General features: G+C 56.8%; 2 protein-coding genes across 2 annotated transcripts in view; one reads left to right on the top strand and one right to left on the bottom strand.

Moving 5' to 3' along the window:
• Positions 1-21,672, top strand: part of UBAC2 (UBA domain containing 2) — a 103,147-nt gene that overhangs the window by 40,524 nt on the left and 40,951 nt on the right. The window lies entirely within an intron of this gene.
• Positions 18,843-19,910, bottom strand: GPR183 (G protein-coupled receptor 183). The gene has a single exon (XM_056109935.1). It carries the CDS (start codon positions 19,908-19,910, stop codon positions 18,843-18,845), a length of 1,068 nt encoding a protein of 355 aa, XP_055965910.1.

Below are 21,672 nucleotides of genomic sequence, written 5' to 3'. Positions count from 1 at the left end.
TTCCAACACCCGTCCCTCCACCAGTGCATGTTTCCCAGCACCAGAGTCCCCAGGTTCCCTCCCATCACCCCCTGCCATGGCAGGTGCTTTTCTTCTCTCTCTCTCTCTCTCTCTCTCTCTCTCTCTCTCTCTCTCTCTCTCCCCCCTTCCCTCCCCCCTCCCAGTATACCCAGGTTACCTCCCACCCCCTTCCTGCCTCAATGACAGGTGCTTTTGCTCGCTTGCTCTCTCTTTCTCTCTCTCTCTCTCTCTCTCTCTCTCTCTCTCTCTCTCTCCCCTCCCCTCTCCCTTCTCCTCTCCTCTCCTCTCTCTCTCTCTCTCTCTCTCTCTCTCTCCCCTCCCCTCTCCCTTCTCCTCTCCTCTCCTCTCTCTCTCTCTCTCTCTCTCTCTCTCTCCTCCCCTCTCCCCTCTCCTCTCCTCTCCTCTCCTCTCCTCTCCTCTCCTCTCTCTCTCTCTCTCTCTCTCTCTCTCTCTCTCTCTCCCCCAATTCACCCTTTTAAACTTGGGTTGTCTTCTTATTTCTGGGTTTTCAGAGTTCTTAAAGTTCAGACACAAGAGGCAGGGACAGTAGTATAGTGGGGAGGGCATTTGCCTGGCACACAGTGGCCTGGGCTCGGCCCTCGGCATCCCATATGGTTCCCTACCCCTTCCACCCCCCAGCACGGTCAGGAGTGATTCCTGAGCACAGAGCCAGGTGTAACCCCTGAGCATCTCTGGATGTGACCCAGAAAGCAAAAGATAAAAAAATTTGGACACACGGTCAAACTTTGCGTGTGTAAATTTTGAAAATGTAAGGTAAAAGGTAAAGGTAAAGGCCCTCCCGTTGATCGTCGATTTGCTCGAGCGGGCCCAGTAACGTCTCCATTGGAGACTTTGTTGTTACTGTGTCTGGCATATCGAATACTCTCGGTAGCTTGCCGGGCTCTCCGAGAGGGGCGGAGGAATCGAACTCGGGTCGGCCATGTCGGCCGCTTGTAAGGCGAACGCCCTACCCGCTGTGCTATAAATTTTCAAAATTTACATGCACTCATCGCGTGGATGTTTGTAGTGGCTTTTTAGTGACTAGAATGTTTGGGGGTCACACGAGGGCGATGCCCAGGGCTCACTCCTGGCTCTTGCATTCAGGCATCACGCCTGGCGGTACTGTGGGATGCCGGGGATCGAACCCCGGGTGGGCGGCATGCATGGCCAGCGTCCTGCCCACTGGACTGTGGCTCCGGCTCCTGTCTCTTTTAAGTAACCACTCGGGTGGGTACGAATTGTGCCCCGCAGAGCCCTGCCAGCGTCTCCCGCGGGCACGTGAGATCTGCGCTTGATCTTGTCCCCGGGCCCCTTGCCACCTCGGGAATCTTTGAGGATTTCCCCGGTGGCTTCTGTAAATATCACGGTGGCGTGTGGGTGACCGTTATCTGATTTGTGTGACCCCGGCCCGGCCTACCCGAGGTGTCTGTGTTCTGGGGATGACGGATCACTTCCTTAAATGCGGCGGGGGGGACAGTCCACCTGCCCCTGCCCTTCCCCCGACCCACGGGGGCTCCCCTCGCCGGGTCCCGTTCCTGCTGACTTGTGGTCAGTGTCCTCCGGTCCCATTGTGCGTGTCTCATGGTCGCTGTTTTCCACGCGCCCTGGCCACTCTCTGGCGTGGACGCCGGGGCAGGTGGTGTCGGACCTTCCTCCCAGGGCCCTGCAGGAGCCGCGCTGTGGCCTCTCTCCCCTCGCCCCTCGCTGCTGGCCGCTCCCTCACCGCCAGGCCAGGTAGGCGCATGGGCTTGCCCTGCTCACCAGGGGCCTGTCTGTGTGTGGCGGCCCCGTGGCCGTGCCCACCTTGCGGCGTTGGTCCGGGATCTCCCAGGACTCACAGCGCTGCCTGGGGGTGGGCGCTGTGGACACCTGCCAGCCAGAACCTCATTTTTCTCTCACTTTTTAAAAAAAGAATTTTGGTGCTCAGGGTTTCCTCCAGGTTTCGGGCTCAGGGTCACTCCTGACAGGCCTGTGAGGTTCCAGGGATCCAAGCCGGGTGGGCCACGTGCAAGGCCAGTGCCGGCTCCCCTTGGGGTGCTCGCTCTGTCTCTCTGTCTCTGTCTCTCCCTCCCTTCCTATGTCCTTCTCTCTCTGTGTGTGTTTCTGTCTCTCTCTGTCTCTCTCCCTCTCTCCCTCCCTATCTCCTTTTCTCTGTCTCTCTGTGTCTCTGTCTCTGTGTCTCTGTCTCTCTCTCTCTCTCTCTTTCTGTCTCCCTGTCTCTGTCTCTCTGTCTCCCCCCCTGCAAACCCTGTGTCCGGATGCCCTGCCCCTTGAGCGGGCCTAGTTTTGCCCCTCACCCCGCGCCCTCTCCTGGGCTTCTGTCTTCCGTGTCTTCTAGTAAACTTTAGAATTTCTCAGTGTGAGTGCCCCCCTCCCGGGGAATACCCCAGCCCGATGCCTCATCACGCAGGCATACGTTTGCGGGCACATGTGGGGCCCGGTGGATTTTTAGGCTTTTCCAGACCCCACTGCAGGCGGCACCCTGGGGAACCGGCCAGCTGCGCGTGGACATCAGGCTCTCTCCGGGCTTCTGCTGGCCGAGTACTGGCTGTCTGGATGTGGGGTGGGATGGGCGGACAGAGCCCACCTTCAGCTACGTGAGAGCGACCAGCGGGGCTTCGCGCCCGGAGCACTTCCTGGGGGACTCGGGCCCTCCCATACACACACATGCACACGCAAACACTCACACGCACAGACACACATACTCATGCACACATACACATGCACACTCATACTCAACACACATGTAAACTCACTCATGCACACACGCATACTCACGTGCACAACGCACACTCACACACACACACAAAAACTTACACACGCACACATGCACATACGCATACACACATGCGTACTCAGATACACACATACGCACGCATACTCATGCACACACACATCACGCATACTCACGCACACTCACACATGCATACTAAAGTACACACACTCAGACGTACACACACACACACACACACACACTCTCTCCCCCTCTGCCCGCACAGTTTTCATTTCCTCCACTAATTCTGTTTCTTCTGGGTTCCTTTTCTCCCTTGTTTTCGGCTTTGGACATCAGGGACTTCCCAGGACCCTGAGGCTGCCCCGGGGACAGTGGGTGGAACCATCGTGGTGTGGAACTGTTGAGCTGTGGGTTCACGGGGTGGAGAGGGGTCAGCAGGACATTTCCCATGCCCCCATTGGGGCGTTCCCCCCTCCCCCGTGCCCCTGGCCTCACACGGGCCCCTTCCCTGTGGCTCTGGGCCCCCAGGCTCCCTGTTTGGGGGCCTCTACCTCCACCCCCTTTCCTGTTTATTTATTTATTCTGGTTTCTGTGTCACACCCGGCGGTGCTCAGGGATCACTCCTGGCAGGCTTGGGGGACCCTGTGGGATGCTGGGGGATGGCCTCTGGTTCAACTGCGTGCAGGCAAACGTCCTCCCCGTTGTGCTGTCGCTCTGGGCTTTAACCTCTCTTTCTGCCCCTTTCTTTCTTATTTATTTATTTATTTATTGGCTTTTGGGTCACACCCGGCGATGCACAAGGGTTACTCCTGGCTCTGCACTCAGGAATCACTCCTGGCGGTGCTCAGGGGACCATATGGGATGCTGGGAATCGAACTCGGATCAGCCGCGTGCAAGGCAAATGCCCTACCCGCTGTGCTATTGCTCCAGCCCCTCTGTCCCTCTTTCTAATCCCATCTCTTGACCCTCAGCCCTCCCCTCACTGCCCCTCTCCTCCACTTCCCTCCCCACCCTCCCCTCCCCTTCCTTCTCTTTTCTTTGGCTTTTTTGGACCATGTTTGTGGTGCTCAGGGCATCCTCCTGGTTCTATGTGCAGGAATCGCTCCTGGCTGTGCTTGGGGCACCCTATGGGACGTGGGTCGGGATGGGACCCGAGTCGGCCGCGTGCCCAGCGAGCACCCAGCCCACTATGCTGTGTTTTGGCCCCTCAGCCCTCCATCTCGCCCAGCCACTCCAGCTCAGGAGGTGAGGGCAGTGGGCCTCGCCGTGGTCCTGCGGGCCGCCCACTCTGGCCGCCGCAGGTGCTCTTGGCTCTGTGGCCGGGTGTGGCACGGCTGTGGTGCTGCCCGGGCGGGGGCCTGTGGACGGACCCCGCCTGAATGTGTGAGGAGCCGCCCCAGAGGTGCCCGCCCCAGAGGTGCCCGCCGCCAGGCGCTGTGGTCGTGGCCAGCGTCAGCCGTTGGGATGCGTTCAGGGAAGTGGTCTTGTGGGCGAGGGCGGCCCGAGGTGACAGTTGCTTTCTGAACCTGGGCTCCTGGAAACCAAGAATCAAGAATCACGGCCTGAGCCATGACTCCAGGCCGGTAAGAGTGAAATAAGGAGGGGGTCTCTGGCCTTGCATCCTGTAGGGTCCCCCCCCCCCACAGCCCTCTGCTGGGTAGGGCCCCGAAACAAAAAAGAAAATGATTTCTCTTTTTTTTTTCTCTTTTTTTTGCTTTTTGGGCCACACTGGGCGATGCTCAGGGGTTACTCCTGGCTCTGCACTCAGGAATCATTCCTGGGGGTGCTCGGGGACCGTATGGGATGCTGGGGATCGAACCCGGGTCAGTCCTACCCACTGTGCTATCGCTCCTCTTTTCTTGGTCCTTTGGTGGGGGTGGGGTACTCCCAAGAGATGCCCAGTGGTAGGGGCGTGGGGGGGGGCAGAAAGCCCAGGGGCTACTCCTGGGAATTCCCAGCCGACCAGCCAAAAGGTTCCGTGCCTGGGCCCCAGGGTTCGAGGCTGCTCATGTCCTGCAGGGCCGGGACTCCCCCGCAAAGCCGAGCCAGTGGGGCTGGGGGCCCCAGGACTGCACCTGGTGGTCCCAGGGTCGGTTCCGCTCGCTTACTCGCTCTCCCTCCTTCCGGAGCCAGGGACCCCAAGCCGCGCACTGCCAGCCACGGATGCCATGACCTCATCCCCTCTGACCCCCAAGGGTCGGCAGGTCCGTGTGAGGCCTTAGGATGGGGCCACCCCACACAGCAGGCTCCCCAGAACATGGACCTTGGTCCCCAGAATTGGGGTCTGGGGTTGATTCCACTCCGATCCCAGACCATCTCCTGGTGGGGGAAGCCGGAGGGGCCGGCAGGTGCCCTGTCCCCACCATCGGTACGTTCGCTTTGTCCACTAGGTTATGACAGACGTTTCGGAACCCCGCGTGGGCAGCCCCCTGGGCAGAGTCTGCCAGGTAGCAGCTGCCCCCGCGCCCCTCCCCGCCCCTAAGGCGGGTGGGAGACGCAGAGCCTGCCTGGGGTCTCGGGTGGGCCTCCAGGTCACTGCCGCCGACCCCGCCTGCCCTCAGAGCAGGCCTGGGCTCTCGGGGTGGACGTGTCCGCCCAGCATGACAGAGATGAGACAACTGCACAACCGCGGCCTTCCTGTCCACTGAAAGATGCAGGTGGGCCGTGGTGGCCTGTCGCCCGGGGCAGGAGGTAGAAGGAAGGAGGGAGGGTGGACGGATAGATGGGTGGACGCGGGTGGGGACAGTCAGAAGGGTGGCGGGTGAGCGAGGGGCGTGGGCGGAGGAAGTGAGTGAGTGGTGTGTGCTGGATGGACCGGGGGTGGGGGGTGGAGGAATGTGTCAGGGAGGTGGGTGATGGATAGCAGACGGATGGAAGGACAGTGGCTGCGTGCTGGGCATCTTCCTCCTTGCGTTTGGATAGTCGCTCCTACCCCCAGGCTGTCCTCCCGCGACCACGGAAAAACTCTCCTGCCTTGGCTCCCTGCCCCTGACTTGGGTTTTATTTATATATTTATTTTTCAACTTCTAATCTTATTTAGGCTGGAGTGATAGCACAGCAGGTAGCACGTTTGCCTTGCGACCCGAGTTCAATTCCTCCGCCCCTTTCGGAGAGCCCCGCAAGCTACTGAGAGGATCTCGCCCTCACGGCAGAGCCTGGCAAGCTCCCCGTGACGTATTCGATATGCCAGACACAGTAACAGTTGTCACACTGGAGACGTTACTGGGCCCGCTTGAGCAAATCAATGAACAACGGGAGGACAGTGACAGTGAATCTTCTTTATTTTTCCTTTTATAATTTTCAAAAAATTGAATCCCCTTGAGATAGTTAAAAAGCTTTCACGATCGGGTTTCAGTCATGCAGTGTTCCAACACCCGTCCCTCCAGCAGTCACATTTCCCACCACCAGTGTCCCCTGTATTCCTCCTGCCACCCCTCCCAGCCTGCTTCCATGGCAAGCACCTCTCCTCTCTCTCTCTCTCTCTGCCTCTCTCTCTCCCCCTCCTTTCTCTCCCTCCCTCTCTCTCTTTGTCCCTCTCCCTCTCCCCTCTCTCTCTCCCTCTCTCTCTCCCTCCCTCCTCTCTCTTCTCTCTCTCCCTCTCTCCCCTCTCTCCTTTCTCCTCTCTCTCCCTCTCTGTCTCTCCTTCTTTCCCCCTCCCTCTCCTCTCTCCTTCTCTTCCCCTCTCTCGCTCCCTGGGGGCAGCCTGGAGTGGAGAGTGCTCGCTGCCCCCTGCCTGCCTGCCTCCCCCACCTGCCCCAGGGTCTGTGCCCACTGGCACGCCCCACACCGCAGGCTGGCATGACTCACCCCCCCACACACACCAACGTTTCCTCCCCTCCGAATCTGTTGATGCACACACTTCTGGTTCCCCCAGCTGCGCGAACCTCTGCCCTTCCCTCCTCGCCACCCCGACCTCTCCTCGGAAATCAATCTCTCCTTCCTCTGCGCACCGCGGTTAGTGCCGGCCCAGGCCTGGGAGCCAGAGGAATGGGCCGTCCCTGGACTCTCTCTGGCTTTGCATTTGGTGCCGTTTCACGTGGGAAGGGGCCACGGCCACTCCTGGTGTCACCTGGGGGCCGTGCAGTGCTGGGGCTCCCGTGCACAGACCTTCCACACACACACACACACACACACACACACACGCACATGCACACGCACACCCACACCCGTTCACACTTAGACGCTCAGAATCGCCTTCCCCAGCCTCCGTCTCTGCTGCCTTGCACGGGGGCGATATCCCCGGGGCATCATTGGGGGCACACACCCACCAGGGCCCCTTAGGGAGGGTCTGAACACCAAGGCAGAGGGCCCAGGAGAGCGTGGCGAGTTCTCAGAGTGCTCTCAGCCTCGCCCGCGGGAGGCCGTGTGCTCTGAGGGGAGGAGGGGGCGCAGTGGGGTCCATGCCTGCCTGGGCCCCGGAGAGTGTAGCGCAACATCCTGGCCCCTGCCCGTTCCCTCTCCTCCCCCAACCCCGTCCTGTCGCTGAAACGCCCTGGTGTCTCGGGAGGGCCCATCGGGTGGTCCCTGATGGAGCGTCCCCACTAAAGGACGCTCCCGAGGAGGAGCAAGTGGCTGTCTGTTGAAGTCTGGAGCTCGCCCAGGGCAGAAGGGGAGCTGGGCCACGGGCCAGCAGCCTGGACAGAGCTCAACCCTCCCCCAGCCCAGGGCAGCGTGCTGAGAGTTCTAGAGCGAGGCCGATATTACTAGTCGGTGACTCAAATAGCTTCGGGGAGGCGCTTAGTGAGAACGCATCTCCGACGAGTCCAACATCTGTTTTCATTTCTGCTTTTTGTAAAATTGTTTTGCTACCCAATTCCTTTATTTCGGACCTCTTCTTCATACTTGAAGCATCTGAGCATGTGTAAAGCGTTTCCAGTGTAATAGGAAGTCGGTTCTAATTCTGACACGCTAAAAAAAGAAAGGAAGAAAGAAAAATAGAAAAAGAAAGAAAAGCATCAGGGTCTTTTGAGGACCGGCTGAGAGTTTGATGTTCAGTCGGGCCAGGTGGCAGCCGGCGGAGAAGGAGCGGAGGGTCTGATTTGTGTTCCAGATTCATTTCCTGTTCTTGTTTATCATTGGAAAGTTGTATCTTATGAAAGATTGCAGGTTCAGATCATAGTATGATTCTAAGAAAAAAAAAAAAAAGGCCGACAAGACGGCCAGGTCCCAGTAACCACAGCAACACACCACAACACACGGAAAATAATGCCGCCGTCAGCTCTCTGGGGCCCGTAAGGTGCTTGTCATCCTCTGGGTACCTGGTTGGCAGCCCTTGCCCTGCACGAGAAGAAGGAGAAAAAGAAAAGCGTTTTCAAGACGGCCCCATCGGCCTCGCGCCTGGCTCTTCATTTCTGGTAGATGAGGACCAAGAGTATTGGCGAGGGGCGGCGGGGGGCGGGGCGGGGACCCAGGCCAAGTCCACACCAGGTGACAGCCCCCGCCCTGGAGTGGTCCCGCCTGCCTCCCTCCGTCCCACACAGCCCTCCTCATGTCCCCAGCGGCCCCGGGTTCCAGGCCTGGTCCTGGGGCTCTGGTGAGTCTCCTCGTGTACAGAAACAATGGAGCCAAAGCTGGGCTTGTCATGGTAGGAGGCTCAGGCCAGTGGCCAGTCACTCCCCTGGTGGCCACCAGTCCCTGGAGCTCCTCCAGGAGTGACCCCTGAACCCAGAGCCAGGAGGGAGCTTAGAGCACTGCCGGGTATGGCCTAACTCACCACCTTTCCACCCCTCCCCCCCAAAAAAAGAAAAACAAACCCTGCAGATATGCCCCTGCTTTCTGACTGGCCAGCGGTCGCGCCTTCCTCTCACGGGGCCCTGCTGGTTCCAGCCGAGGAGTTTTGTGTCCCACGGCTTCCGGGTGGCAAGGGGGCATTCGCTGTCGCTCGCCAGAGCCCATGCAAAGCCTTTGGTGGGAAAGAGAAGCTGTGGGAACCCAGGGCTGGCCGGGGTCACAGCCCTGAGTCTAGCACTCAGGCGAGGCATGCCGCTCTACCTGGCCGCCCCGGGCCGGGGGAGGGGTGCGTCACCCCGACTTCTGTTTCCAGGTTCAAAAAGAAAGGCCTGGTCCTTGCTCTTGGGTTCTCGCTGCAGGAACGTCATTTCAGTGGCCAACTTAAGAAAGAATATGCATCTATGTTTTTGTTCTGTTTTGTTTTTCTCTGGCTTCAGTTGTTGCCAGCAAGAGTGAAGGTGGGGGCTGGAGTGATAGTACAGCAGGTAGGGCGTTTGCCTTGCACGCAGCCAGCTTGGGTTCGAGTCCCCAGCATCTCACGTGGTCCCCTGAGCACCGCCAGGAGTAATTCCTGAGTGCATGAGCCAGGAGTAACCCCTGTGCTTTGCCGGTGTGACCCAAAAAGCAAAAAAAAAAAAAAAAAAGAACGCAGGTGGATGTGAGTGCGTGAGGTCCCTTTCCCGGTCTGCCGCAATGAGAAAAGTGCAGGTGAAGTGTGCCCCGGGGCCGTTTCCAGGGGGGCAGCCCGGAAGAGAGGCGTGCCTTCGCTCAGCCCCGGGCCTGTCTTGGGGGAAAGGGGCCGGGCAGTTTCTCAGAAGGTGCTCACTGACTTCTGCGCTCCGCGAAAAGGTCTCTCTGAAGCAAGTCAGCGTGTTCGAAGCATTTACGGGAGTGACGGAGACGCCCCACACCCGGGCCTTCCCGTAGCAGTGCCCTCCGCTCTGTCTTTTGTTCTCAGTCTCTACATCAAGTTTCTTTCTGAGTCTGTTGAGGATAAATTGTAGATATCACGGCCCCGTACTTCTAAATATATCAGAGATTTTCCTTTACAATGGAAACACAAAGGTATTACTTTTTCCTTATTTGGTGATTTTCCAAATTGCTGTCTTTAAAGCAGAAAAAGTGGGGGGGGGGAATCTCCTCCCCTCCCCCTCGCGGGTTCCCATCCAGCCCTGTATCTGGTGTCGAGTGGTTATAATTTCACTCATCTGGAAACATTTCTCTTTTACAACTTGTTTATGTTGACAGTTGAGTGACTTCAGGTTTCTGAAGGTATGATATCAGATTTAAAAAAAAAAGGTGCTCCGTATTTCTCTTGATACGTACTCTATTAGTTTTTTATAGTTATTTAAAGTTTTTATTTGTTTTTGCTTTTTTGGGCGACAGCTGGCATTGCTCAGGGCTTACTCCTGGCTCTCTACTCAAGGATCACTCCAGGTGGGGTTTGGGAAACCATATATGGTGCCAGGGATTGATTGAACCCAGGTCGGCTCTGTGCAAAGCAAGCACCCTCCTTGCTGTGTTATCTCTTTGGCCCTATTAAAAGCTTTTTATTTGTCTATTTTTTTTGCTTTTTGGGTCACCCCCAGAGATGCTCAGGGCTTACTCCTGGCTCTGTAACTCAAGAATTACTCCTGGCGGTGCTCAGGTGTGTAAACACACAAAAAATAAAATGGCCGGCGGTCTTGCCGTTTCCCCACTCCAGGGAGGTCGAAGGCGATGGTCAGGTGAAGGAAGGAAACGAGGCCAAGCTAGTTGGTCTTAGTAGCCGTTTATTACATGGAAGAGATGTATGTCATGGAGGCCTCAGGAATCCTCGAGCACGTGCGCCTTTGTTCTCTCCGCTTCTGTCCTCAGCCCCATCTTCCCCGGTTCTCTGATGCACGTGTCCCCCCGTTCTCTGGTGCACGTGTCCCCCCGTTCTCTGGTGCACGTGTTCCCCCAGAGAGCCCTGAAATCTCCCTTATATAGATCATAGTACCTCTAAAGGGCGCAATATAATGATGTCATCAGAAGGAGTTACAGAAAGAACGTTGAGGCGGCAAACCATACATTGTTTCCTTACATCCGCAGGCCAGTAATCCTGGCCTCACCTTTTCACAAGCTACAAGTACTTAGATTAGCACAACAAAGACCAGTCTGCTAGAGCTTGGAATCTACATCTCCAAAAAGGCAGTCTCATCCAAGCTAGTCAGGACACACAGGAAACTGCTTCTAGGACGTGTTTCTCCTCTCCTTGTCCAAACAACATATAAGCATACATAATATTAATCATTTCGTATGGACACAGTAAGAAATACTTTGAGCTTATAGAATTGCTCTCCTAGGGCCATCTCGATCTCAGACTGCAGTGCTCAGGCCAGATATCTTTCCTATTCCTAGCAGCAGGGCCCTAGTCTCATCGTTACTATTGGATCATGACATAATGCCTATGATCAACCTCTTAACTTATAGTTAAGAATCGTGGCACCTTGGCCTGGCCCATCGCGATGCCAGGGTAGCACATAACTTACCGGCTTGCCCTGGTTCCATCCAGTCCCACGTCGGGACCCTGCCCTTGGAGTGCTAGGAAGTGAGGGCAACTGAGGCTTAAGTTGAGAAGGCAGATGCCCAGGAGTGAATAATATTCAAAGCCAATCAATTCCTAAGTTACGGAGCATATTAATTAATTGCCTTCCTGTATCTATACAAAAGGACATTGCATTAAAGTAAACTGCTCAAAAGACATAAGGAGAGGAGAAAGACAATATTAACTTACAGTACAGCTTCAGTGTCTAAGAAGGATGAGACCTTACAAATTGGTTGGGGAAGAGAGCATAGAAGAGGTTACAGGCAGACAAAGTAATGGGAGTGACTCGGGAGCACTGTGATGGGTACAATCTGATAAACCTAAGCTCCGTGTACTCCAACACTCAGGGAACCATATGGGATGCTGAGGATTAAACCCAGGTCGGCTGCGTGCAAAGTAACACCCTCCCGTGCTGTACTGTTACTCCGGCCCCTAAAGCCTTTTTATTATGGAAGATTTCCCTCACCAAAGCCAAGAGAATAGTAAACTGAGCCCCCTCACCCAGGTTCAATAACATTTTTGCCACCCTTCCTTCCTTTCCTTCGGAAAAGTAAAATGCTTTCTTATTTGAAGCCATTTCCAGCCATTATGTCATTTTCTGTTATGTTTAGATACAGAATATTTATATAAAATTTGTTTAAGTCCATCTTACAATGGTGACGTAAGTGAACTCTTCCATTCACTCTTACGTTTTTGTTACACACATCATGCTCCTTTTCCTAACAACAGTCACAGTTCCTCAGTGTTGTGCTCTTGGAGAAACAGCCATCAGATGGGCCCCTGTTGCCTTGGCGACCATCGCCCGGACAGGGGGTGTGATGCCGGGTGTCTTGCTGCTTGTCTTCCTCTGGTCCTGTCAGGCGAGGCCGGGCAGCTGGGGGCAGGGTTCCTTCAACTCCGTGCATGCAGAGCTCTGGGTCATGCCGGGGCACCCCTATCCCCCACGCACCACCCCCCCCCCACACACACACACACATATCTGAATAACCTTGGCCGGGGTCCTCATCAGGTGAACATGCGTATCATTTCTGGGCCAGCCCCACAGACCCACGGCGAGGCCATGTCCAGCCGGTGGGGGTGATGGAGCCACGGCTCAGGAAGGTGCCCGCTCACTTCCTGCTTGTTCGGGGTCTGTGGCTCGGGGCGGAACCCCCATCAGCCTTCCTGGACTGCCCTCCAATGCTATGAGTGCCCAGTTCTGCGTTGCCAATCTTTCCCCGCCCAGGATGGCCGGAGGGGCTGCCGTTAAGGTAAGCCGGGCCCTCCAGGACCCGAGGAGGTGGCACAGGGGTTAAGGGCTTGCATACATCCCCCCCAACATCTCTGGTGTGGCCCAGCCGCCCTGCAGCACGCCTGGGCCCAGGCAGCAGTGGCTGGTTGGTTGAGCGTCCCCTGGAGGGCCCCAGGGACCCTGAGCACAGCCGGGAAGAGCGCCCACTCCCAGTAATGTCGCCTTCCCGATACCTGATTCCAGCTGTGTCTGGGGACAGAGCCGCCCTCCAGGATCTGAATTCCTCCTATCTGAACCGGGTTGTGGCTTATCCGCTTGACGCCACCACTTGGATTTGTGCCTGTTCGGCCACGTCCAAGTGCGAGCCAGTGGCGGTCCAGGCCGGCTTTACGTCGAGGAGAAGGTGGCATGGGGCCCTTCCTCAGGCGCTTCTGGGCTGCCTGATCGGCCCCGCTGGGCTGTTTCTCATCCCACCTATTCCTGCCAACAGCCCTGTCACCCTGTTCCGCCTCATGGTGAGGACCCCTCACGAGGCCCTGGAGTCCCCTTTGGCCAGGCTCATGTGGGGCCCAGAACAGAGGGCAGCCACCAAGTCCTGGGAGTCCCGAGCACCGCACCCCAGGGGCCCATTCCGGAAGTGGCGCCTGGCACCCCTTGCTGGGAAGGAGCTGACCACAGCAGGTAGGGCGTTTGCCTTGCATGCGACCAACCTGGATTCAATTTCCAGCATCCCATATGGTCCCCTGAGCACCTCTAGGAGTAATTCCTGAGTGCCTGGCATAGTCACAGACCAAATCCTTTCCAAGCACATTCAAGTGTGCTTCTCAGAAAGGACACAAAGGTTGGATGAACCAGGTAAAGCGGGCCACTTGTATGGTAATGGCCAACCTTGGTCTTTGAGGTGAACGTAATACAGATGCTGATATATAATAAAGCACACTTTAAACTTAAAAAAAAAGAAAAGAAAAGAAAGACCACCCCCTCGCCTCCCACTGAAACTACCTGCCAGCCAGGTAAGAGGTCTCATCGCTGCCTGCTGTCACCTGTTGGCAGCACCTGATCACCAGCACACGCCTGGTATCTTAATCATAACATAATCTATACGTAAGATCGGAGCGTGGAACGACAATGCAGGTTGTTTTCCGAGAGGTGGTGCTGGGGGACCAGCCCGGGTGAGACACAGGTATTGTGACCTGACCACCGTGCTGTCTCCCAGACTTGAGTCGTGCCACCCATACTGGACAGCCAGGCACCTGCGAGGCTCTTGAGCGTCACCTGCTCGCGTGGTGAAGAGAAGGAAAGAGAAACTCGTGTCTCCTGCCCCTGCAGGGACAGCCTAGATGTCGGGGGAAGGCGCACTAAGCCACAGACCCCAGGCCAGGCGGTGGTGGGCGGGCAGCTCTGATTATCAATGGCATAACGTACCCTGTTGATAAGAAATCTGGCCGGAGTGATGAGCTATCAGACGCTGTCAGCCCAGGGCTGGGTGGCTGCTGGTTCCCAGCCGTGCTGCGCCTTATCTGTGTGTGAAAGGGAAGCCTGGAGGAGAGACAGGAAGGCCAGCGCTGGAGGGGAGGGACGGGTGACCCGCTGCATGTCTGGTTGGGGGACGGCTGGGTCGTGGCTGCGTCTTTTCCCTGCACGTCGTGTTGCGGGTTTCCTTCTCAGCCAGATAAACCATCTTACTTGTCTGAGCGCATTAGCCCAGCGGTCTCGAGGCTGCTTACAGGTGTGGGATGCTCCCTGGCTGGTAGTGGGGATTAGGGCTGGGGGGGGGGGCACCTGGAGTGCTGGAGACCCCGTCCTGCACTGTGTGTCGCTTTCCCCCACCCCCACCCAAAGAAAGGGCTTGGCCAGAAGAAAGGGCTTTTGCTTCCCCAGGAGCGAGGCTGTACGCTGCCCTCCTGTGGGGCTCTGTGAGAGCGGTAAGAGCCAAGACTGCTTAAGAGTGAAGCTCGCGGGGCCCGGAGGGATAGTCCAGCGGGGAGGACGCTTGCCTTGCATGCAGCCAGCCTGGGTTCCATCCCCGGCACCCTCTAGGGTCCTCCCGAGCTCCACCAGGAGTGATGCCTGAGAACAGAGCCAGGTGTCAACCCTGAGCATGGCCGGGGAGGGGTGGGGGGAGAGGGGGACGGGGGAAACAGAAAAACCCAACAGAAAAGTGAAGCTCGAGGTCCCTGGCTGGTGCTGACTGCCTGCCTGCTGCCTTGCTCACCCGCTGTGTGACCTTGGGCACTAGCTCAGCTGCTCTGGGCTTCGTTTCCTCACATGCAACGGGCCCTGTCGGCCAGAGCTGACAGCAGGGCAGGTATTTGCCTTGCACGCGGCTGGCCCAGTTTCCATCTGCCCAGCGTCCCATGGGCTGCCCCGAGCCCCTCCAGGAGTGATCCCTGAGTGCAGAGCCAGGAGTCAGCCCTGAGTACCGCCGGGCATGGCCCCCAAACAACATCCCATGGAAACGGGCCACGATGGCACAAGCCTCAGCGCTCCCCCTTCACTCCGAAGCCCCAATGTCCTGGTCCGCATCCTGCAGGAAGGTGTCGAGCTGACTTCCCATGTGGTGGTGGGGGCGTCTCCCAGGCTTAGGGAGCCTCAGGAAGTGGACTGTCAACCCCCCAACCCCCGTGCATTTATCCAGGACATGCCCCCCCGCCCCGCCCCCCCCGTGACTGTCGCCCTTTGCCTGAGCAGCAGTGTTCCTCTTGGGGAGGGACTTCCTTGGGTGGGGTGGGGGGGGCTGCCCGTCGAGTGCTCAGAGAAGTCGGGAGCACAGGGGTTACGGCGCTGGCCTTGCCTGTTGGGAGCCGGATTTGAACCCAGCACCCCCGCGGGCTCATCCCAAGAATGACCAAGATTGTTCCTCCAGGCACAGAGCCAGGAGTCAGCCCCCAACCCCACCGGGTGTGACCCAGAAGCCAGTGAGGAAAGGAAGGGAAAGGGGACCGTGACAGTGGTTTCCCAGTGGCTGGAGCTTTCTGTTGGAGAGAAATCGGGAGTCTCCCCAGCAGTGGTGCATTGCTGGGAGTGCAGGGCACGAGCTCCCTGGGTGCCCTGCCTTCCTGAGCTGGCCGGGGCCCCTTCGCAAAAGTGTGTCCACCGCTTCCTGCTTACCTGGGCAGCTCCCCCAGGCCCGTGGGTCAGGCCCTCCTGGGGCTAGTTTCAGAGCTAATTTCAGCTTCCCCTTTCTGAGTTGGCCAGGGGCTTTCTCACTGACTTACGGGGACGCTGCCTTGGCCTCTCAAAATAGCCAGTGTTTCCCCAGCAGAAAGCATCCCGGCTGCAGTGGGATCCTCGGGAGGCGCCCGCTCTAAGCGGCAGCGGGCGGAGGGACTGTCACCCGGCTGCAACGCCCAGCTTGCCTGCTCCTGGCTTCTCTTTCGAGCCCACCGAGCGGTCCTTTTCACTATCAGACTGAAAGTGGGGAAGCGGAGGCTGATCTGGGAGCCTCCACCTTAGCCCAAGGAGCTTTCCCGACTCCCTGTCACTTTTGAATCATTCATAAAAGTCTCTCCTGGGAAAAAGTGGAAAAGCAAAGAATAATTAGAGAAATAATAGCGGAGAACTCATCTGATCTCAGAACAAGTTCCACCTCCGGGCAAAGATGATCCAAGCACACTTTAATCGAAATTGCAAGTATCAGATGTTAATGGTGTTTAACGATAAGTTGCTTTAGATTGGCTTTAAGTTTTAATATATTATTTATATACCACTTGGGCTGGAGTGATAGCACAGCGGTAGGGCGTTTGCCTTGCACACAGCCAGCCCGGCTGAGCCGGACTCGATTCCTCCGCCCCTCTCGGAGAGCCCGGCAAGCTACCGAGAGTAACTCACCCACGCGGCAAAGCCTGGCAAGCTCCCTGTGACATATTCGATATGCCAAACACACTAACAAAAAGTCTCGCAATGGAGATGTTACTGGGCTGCTCGAGCAAATCGATGAACAACAGGAGGACAGTGTTTGTTTGTTTTATTTACATACTAGCAGGGCTTCCCATCCCCATAGTAGGCGAATATACATTCTTCTGTGCCTTCAGAGAACATTACGCAGGCTAAGCCGTGCATCGGAACACTCAGCAAGTTTGAATGACGTTATAAAGATTTAAATAATACAAAAAAAATAAATAAATAAAAGTCTCTCCTGGGCCTCGTGGAGTCCAGAACGGCTTTCCGGGTCGAGCCTGAAGGGTGTCTGTCAGGGGCGTGTCCGTATGTCTGGCTCCCTCCTCTGCTCTGTAGAAGCTGCAACTCAGCCCTGGCCCTCCTCACCTGCTGCCGTTCCGTGAATGGTCCAGGCCCGGGTGGGGGGGGAGGGGGCGTGGGGCGGAGGAGGCCTGTGAAGGCCAGAAGGGCCGGTTTCTCTGCAGGGGAGGTGGGGTTTCTGTGAAGGGTTTCGGGGTTCTATTTATCACCACCCCCAGCAGGACTCAGGGCTGACTCCTGGCTCTGTGCTCAGGAATCACTTCTGGCAGGGCCCCTGGGACCCTATGGGGTGATAGCAGTCAAACAAATGCCTCAGCTCCTGGACTCACTCTCTCTCCAGCCGCCTGCTTTTTGAAGTTGATGTTTATTTACTTGTTTTTAAAGACAAGCTGGAGATAGGCTTAGCGTTGGCTTGCTCTGATAGTACTGGTGGCTGGCGTTGGATAGACTCCTTGGTGGTACCAGGGAGGAAGTAGACGGCTCAGCACACCCGAGCTTCCCGTTCCCACACGCAGGAGGATGTCACGCCGAGGACACCCTTGGCCCCATCCGGCAAGCCCCAGCCCGTATCCGAGAGGAAGCTCTCATGCTGGTGCCCTTTGATCTCCCGAGAAACTTCTCTTCTGGATCCAGCTCCAGTGACCTACGTCAGGCAACCTCTTGACCGGAATGTGGGGTTCCGTCCTTCCCGCTCCCTGAGATGGGTCCCCGGAAACTGATGGAACAGCCCTGAGACCCTGCCCTCACCCCGGGCGGAGGTGACCAAGCCCTAGGTCTCTCATGTGTGGGATGCGTGTCCTGTGCCGGCAGCTCAGCTGAGGGTATGAATTTGCTTAGAAACTGAAAGTCCTACCCGGAGGGGACAGAGAGAGAGTACAGTGGGTGGTGCCCGGGTTCCATCCCTGGCATCCCATAGGGTCCCCCAAGTATGCAGGAGTGACCCTGAATGCAGAGCCAGGAGTAAGCCCTGAGCACCAGTGGTTGGGGCCCCAAAACAAAAAAAAAAAAAAAAAAGAAGAAAACGTTTCCAGGGAATGAACCCGAATGAAGACCTGCAGTCTGGCTCTGTTGGGAGAGGCGGGGCGCCCACCCAGCAATGCTCAGGGGTGACTCTGGCTCTCTACTCAGGGATCACTCCTGGCGGTGCTCAGGGGCCCCCATGGGGCACTGGGAATTGAAGCCAGGTCAGCTTCGCTCTCGCTCTGGGCGCCCATGCCGGCTGGCTCACAGGGAAGCGTTCTTGTTTATGTTCAGTGCTCAAAGCTGGTGTGTTGCTAACGAACGCAGCTGTGGATGGGCGGCTGGGCGTTCTCAGAACCAAGACGCCGTTCAAGCGCACGCACTCACATCCCGGGCTCTTGAAACACAGACACAGGGGCCTAGCAACCCGCCCTCACCAAGGAAATATCTCCTGGAGAAGCAGGGCAAAGCAGACGTGTGTGTGTGTGTGTGTGTGTGTGTGTGCGCGCGCGTGTGTGTGTGTGTGTGTGTGTGTGTGTGATTCCCAAGAAGAGTTGGGCAGCTGAGCGCCACCCACTGTGCTCTGTGCATGGTGCCTGGTTTCAGTCTTTGCTGTCAGGGAAGGGCTCGGCGCCTTCCTCCCCTGTGGTTGTGGTTGCTCTCCAGAACGTGTCCCCGTGCCTGCCATCTCCCTGTGACCTTCTGCCCCTAACTGACCGTGAGCACAGAGGGACAGGTGCCTGCCTACAGCATCCCTTTATTTCAGAAAAGTTCTTTGAAAAGCAAAGTGGTCCAGAACAAAATAAAAACAAGAGCTGGTGTCTTTAAAGAGATGAAGTCTCTGTTTCTTTGAACAAGGAAACACAGGTCAAAGAAATAACGTTAACTATATTGAAAACTATATTACAGTATTAACATTTTGATGGGTTTTTTTTTTACATGGACAGTTACACCATCTTCACAGTCTTTCTGGCTTTGGCCAGTTTATCAGCAGGATGTATTAATGAATAAGTTTTTTCGCTGACGGTGGACTTTTCTTTTTATCCTGAGTCATTGGAATCATTTCTCTTTCACCGTCAGATTTTTATTTCCAAAGTAGGATCTTGCTTTTGTCATCATTGTTCTCCAGCACAGAAAACGGCAAAAGCGTTGGTGTTTCACGTTGTTCGCCGGCGTGTGAAAAATGCCCCAAAGTATCTGTTGGCTTCCAAGTTTGAAAGTCAGAAATGGGTTGCCCGGCACAAAAGGCGTTTATAAGTTGGACGTGGGGCAGCCCTTGTGCCCTCAAACCCGCAGGGCTGCCCCTCCAGTCCCCCTTGCCAGCCCTTGTGCCCTCGAACCCCAAGGGCTGCCCCTCCAGCCCCCCTGCGACGTGGCCTCGGCCACTCCTTCCTTCCTCACTTGCCGCCGTTGAGAGACTTGGAGTGCACCATGGTCTGGGTGTCCGTCATCTCTCGCGAGTTGTCCTCGGGGGCCGAGCGCGCGGCGCTGGAGATGGAGACGCTCGCTTGACGCCTGAGTATCTTCATGACCTTGCGCTTGTAGCCCTTGCAGGTGAAGAAGTAGATGAAGGGGTCCATGCAGCAGTTGAAGTTCATCAGGCAGACGGTGACGTGCAGGGCCAGCTGGAAGGAGTACCGGGGGCCGCAGCCCAGCGGGCCCGGCGTGCTCAGCTTCCGCACCATGTGCTGGACCAGCGCCACGTGGTAGGGCGTGAAGCAGAGCACGAAGACCACGATGATGAAGACGATGGTGTGCAGCGCCTTCCGGTTGACCCCCGACCGCTCGCTCAGCGGGTTCTGCTTGGCGGTCCGGAAGAGCTTGCAGCAGATGCGGGAGTAGCAGAAGAGGATGATGGCCAGCGGGAGCACGTAGCCCACCAGGCAGGCGCCCAGCAGCACCCAGGGCAGCGCGGGCGTCTCCTCGAAGTTGGGGTACTCCATGCACGTGGTGCGGTTGCCCTCGCGCTTGGACATGGGGCTGACGAGCAGCGGCAGGGTCTGGACGAACACCAGCAGCCAGACCCCCACGCAGACGCCCTTGGCCTGCTCCGCCCGCTTCATCCTGCTGTAGCGCAGCGGGTGCACCACGGCCACGAAGCGGTCCACGCTCAGGCAGGTCATGAAGTTGACACCCGCGTAGGTGTTGATGTAGAAGAGCAGTGCCGTGGCCCGGCACAGGGCCTCGCCCAGCCGCCAGTCGAAGCCCAGCGCGTAGTAGGCGATGCGGGCGGGCAGGGCCGTGGTGAAGAGGATGTCCGACACCACCAGGTTGGTGGAGTAGAGCGTGGTGGAGTTGAGTTTCTTGCGGTTCTGCACGATGACCACCAGGGCCAGCGCGTTGCCCAGCAGCCCGATGGCAAAGACGGCGCAGTAGTGCAGGGGCATGAGCACCCTGGCCGTGCCGTGGTGGGCGTAGAGGTCGCAGTCACCACCGACCACGGGCGCGGTGAGGTTGGGGTCCATCTCGGCGTCAGGCCAGGCGCGGGCCACGGTGTCTCTGCGGAAGAGCCAGACGGTTACACTCAATGACAAGCACCGGGGGCAAGGCGGAGGGGGAGCTCCCGCGGGGACAGGGCACGGTGGGGAGAGCACTGGCCGCTGACCCGGGATTTGTACCCGCACCATGTACGCCCCCTCAAGCCCCAAGCACCACTGGGGGTGACCCCGGGGGGGGGGGGACAAAAACCAAAAGCGCGTGTCACTCCAAGCAAAGAGGAAGTAAAGAGGAAGTACCTTCTGTCAAGCGAGCTTTTCAAAATATAATCTGAGGGGCTGGAGCAATAGCACTGTAGGGAAGGCATTTGCCTTGCATGCGGCCAACCTGGGTTCGATTCCCAGCATCCCATGTCATCCCCTGAGCACCGCCAGGAGTGATTCTTGAGTGAAAAGCCAGGAGTAACCCCTGTGCATCGCAGAATGTGACCCAAAAAGCAAAAACAAAAACAAAAGCATCTATAACCTGAAAGATCCCTATCTGATAGGTGACTGTTGAAACCGGGGCTGCCAGAAGGAGCAGAGAGTCCTTCACTCTTGGGCCTTGATGGTTTTTGGCAACGCCAACGGGCAAAAGAAACAGAGCCACTTAAATAGGGCTCACGGGCTTGGGGACAAGTCTGTCCCTGTCCCCTTTTCTGAATCATCATCTGGTTTATAATTAAATCCTGGGGAGCAGCCCCTCAGGTTTTAGAAAGCGTAAAACGGTGGCTTGGAAATTGAATTTCACTTAGAACTTTATTATTTTTCTTTTTCTCTTGCTTCTTTTTTGGTGTCAAATGAGTTATCAGTGCCAGGAAATGAAATCAGTTTCAGGTCTGTGTCATGAAGCATGGACTCCACACAGGGATCTGATTTGTGTTAACCAGAAGAGGCTGAGTAGCAAGCTCAGCCCCCGCTAGGAACCGAAAGTTCGTCTTCTTCAGTCACAAAGGGTGAAGAGCTGAGTGAGAGAACAGCAGGAGGGAGCTCGCCCACCCCCCCACGCTCAACCCCCGGCATCCTATAGGGAACCCTGAGCATCGCCGGGGGTGACATCCCCCCCTCCCAGCAAAAATAAATAAAAGTAAAAGAAAATGACAATGATCGTGGCAACCACCACAAAAAGAGAGAAACATGAAAGAGAAAGAAGAGCCGTTGCTGCCTTCCGCAGAAGCATCCCCTTAACAGACATGCCGGGCCTCCGTCCCTGTCCCATCCCACGTCTGTGCATGTCGTGGAGAACCTCAGGTGTCTCTGCGCGGCTCTTCCTTCACCTAGCATCTTGGTGGAAGAGCAGAACCCGCATCTCCCTTGTGGATTTTTTTTTTTGAGGCATAATTGACATATAACTAATTCGGCCCATTTCCGACCTCCCAGGAAAGATCTGTGTGTGACTCTGGGAAGCATGTGTCAATGCCGAGGGCTTGGGGTGTCTTGTGAGTAGCCCTGAGGGTACAGACACTCCACAGTGCCCCAGGTTTCCTGTGATCACTCCTTGTTGGCTTATAGACTGTCCTGGCAGACAGTGGTATTCCCGGTAGCCCCTTTCTTGTCACAGAAACGAAAGGCTTCAAGCCCCATGCTGAAAAGTGGCAAACTCCAGTAAACAAAACTCCATATGGATGAGGGGGCTGGAGCGATAGCACAGCGGGTAGGGCATTTGCCTTGCACGCAGCCGACCCAGGTTCGATCCCCAGCATCCCATAAGCCCCCCCAAGCACTGCCAGGAGTAATTCCTGAATGCAGAGTC

Source organism: Sorex fumeus, unplaced genomic scaffold (assembly GCF_029834395.1).
Source record: "Sorex fumeus unplaced genomic scaffold, SorFum_2.1 ptg000008l, whole genome shotgun sequence".
Taxonomy (NCBI): domain Eukaryota; kingdom Metazoa; phylum Chordata; class Mammalia; order Eulipotyphla; family Soricidae; genus Sorex; species Sorex fumeus.
This window is presented reverse-complemented; position numbering and strand designations above follow the sequence as displayed.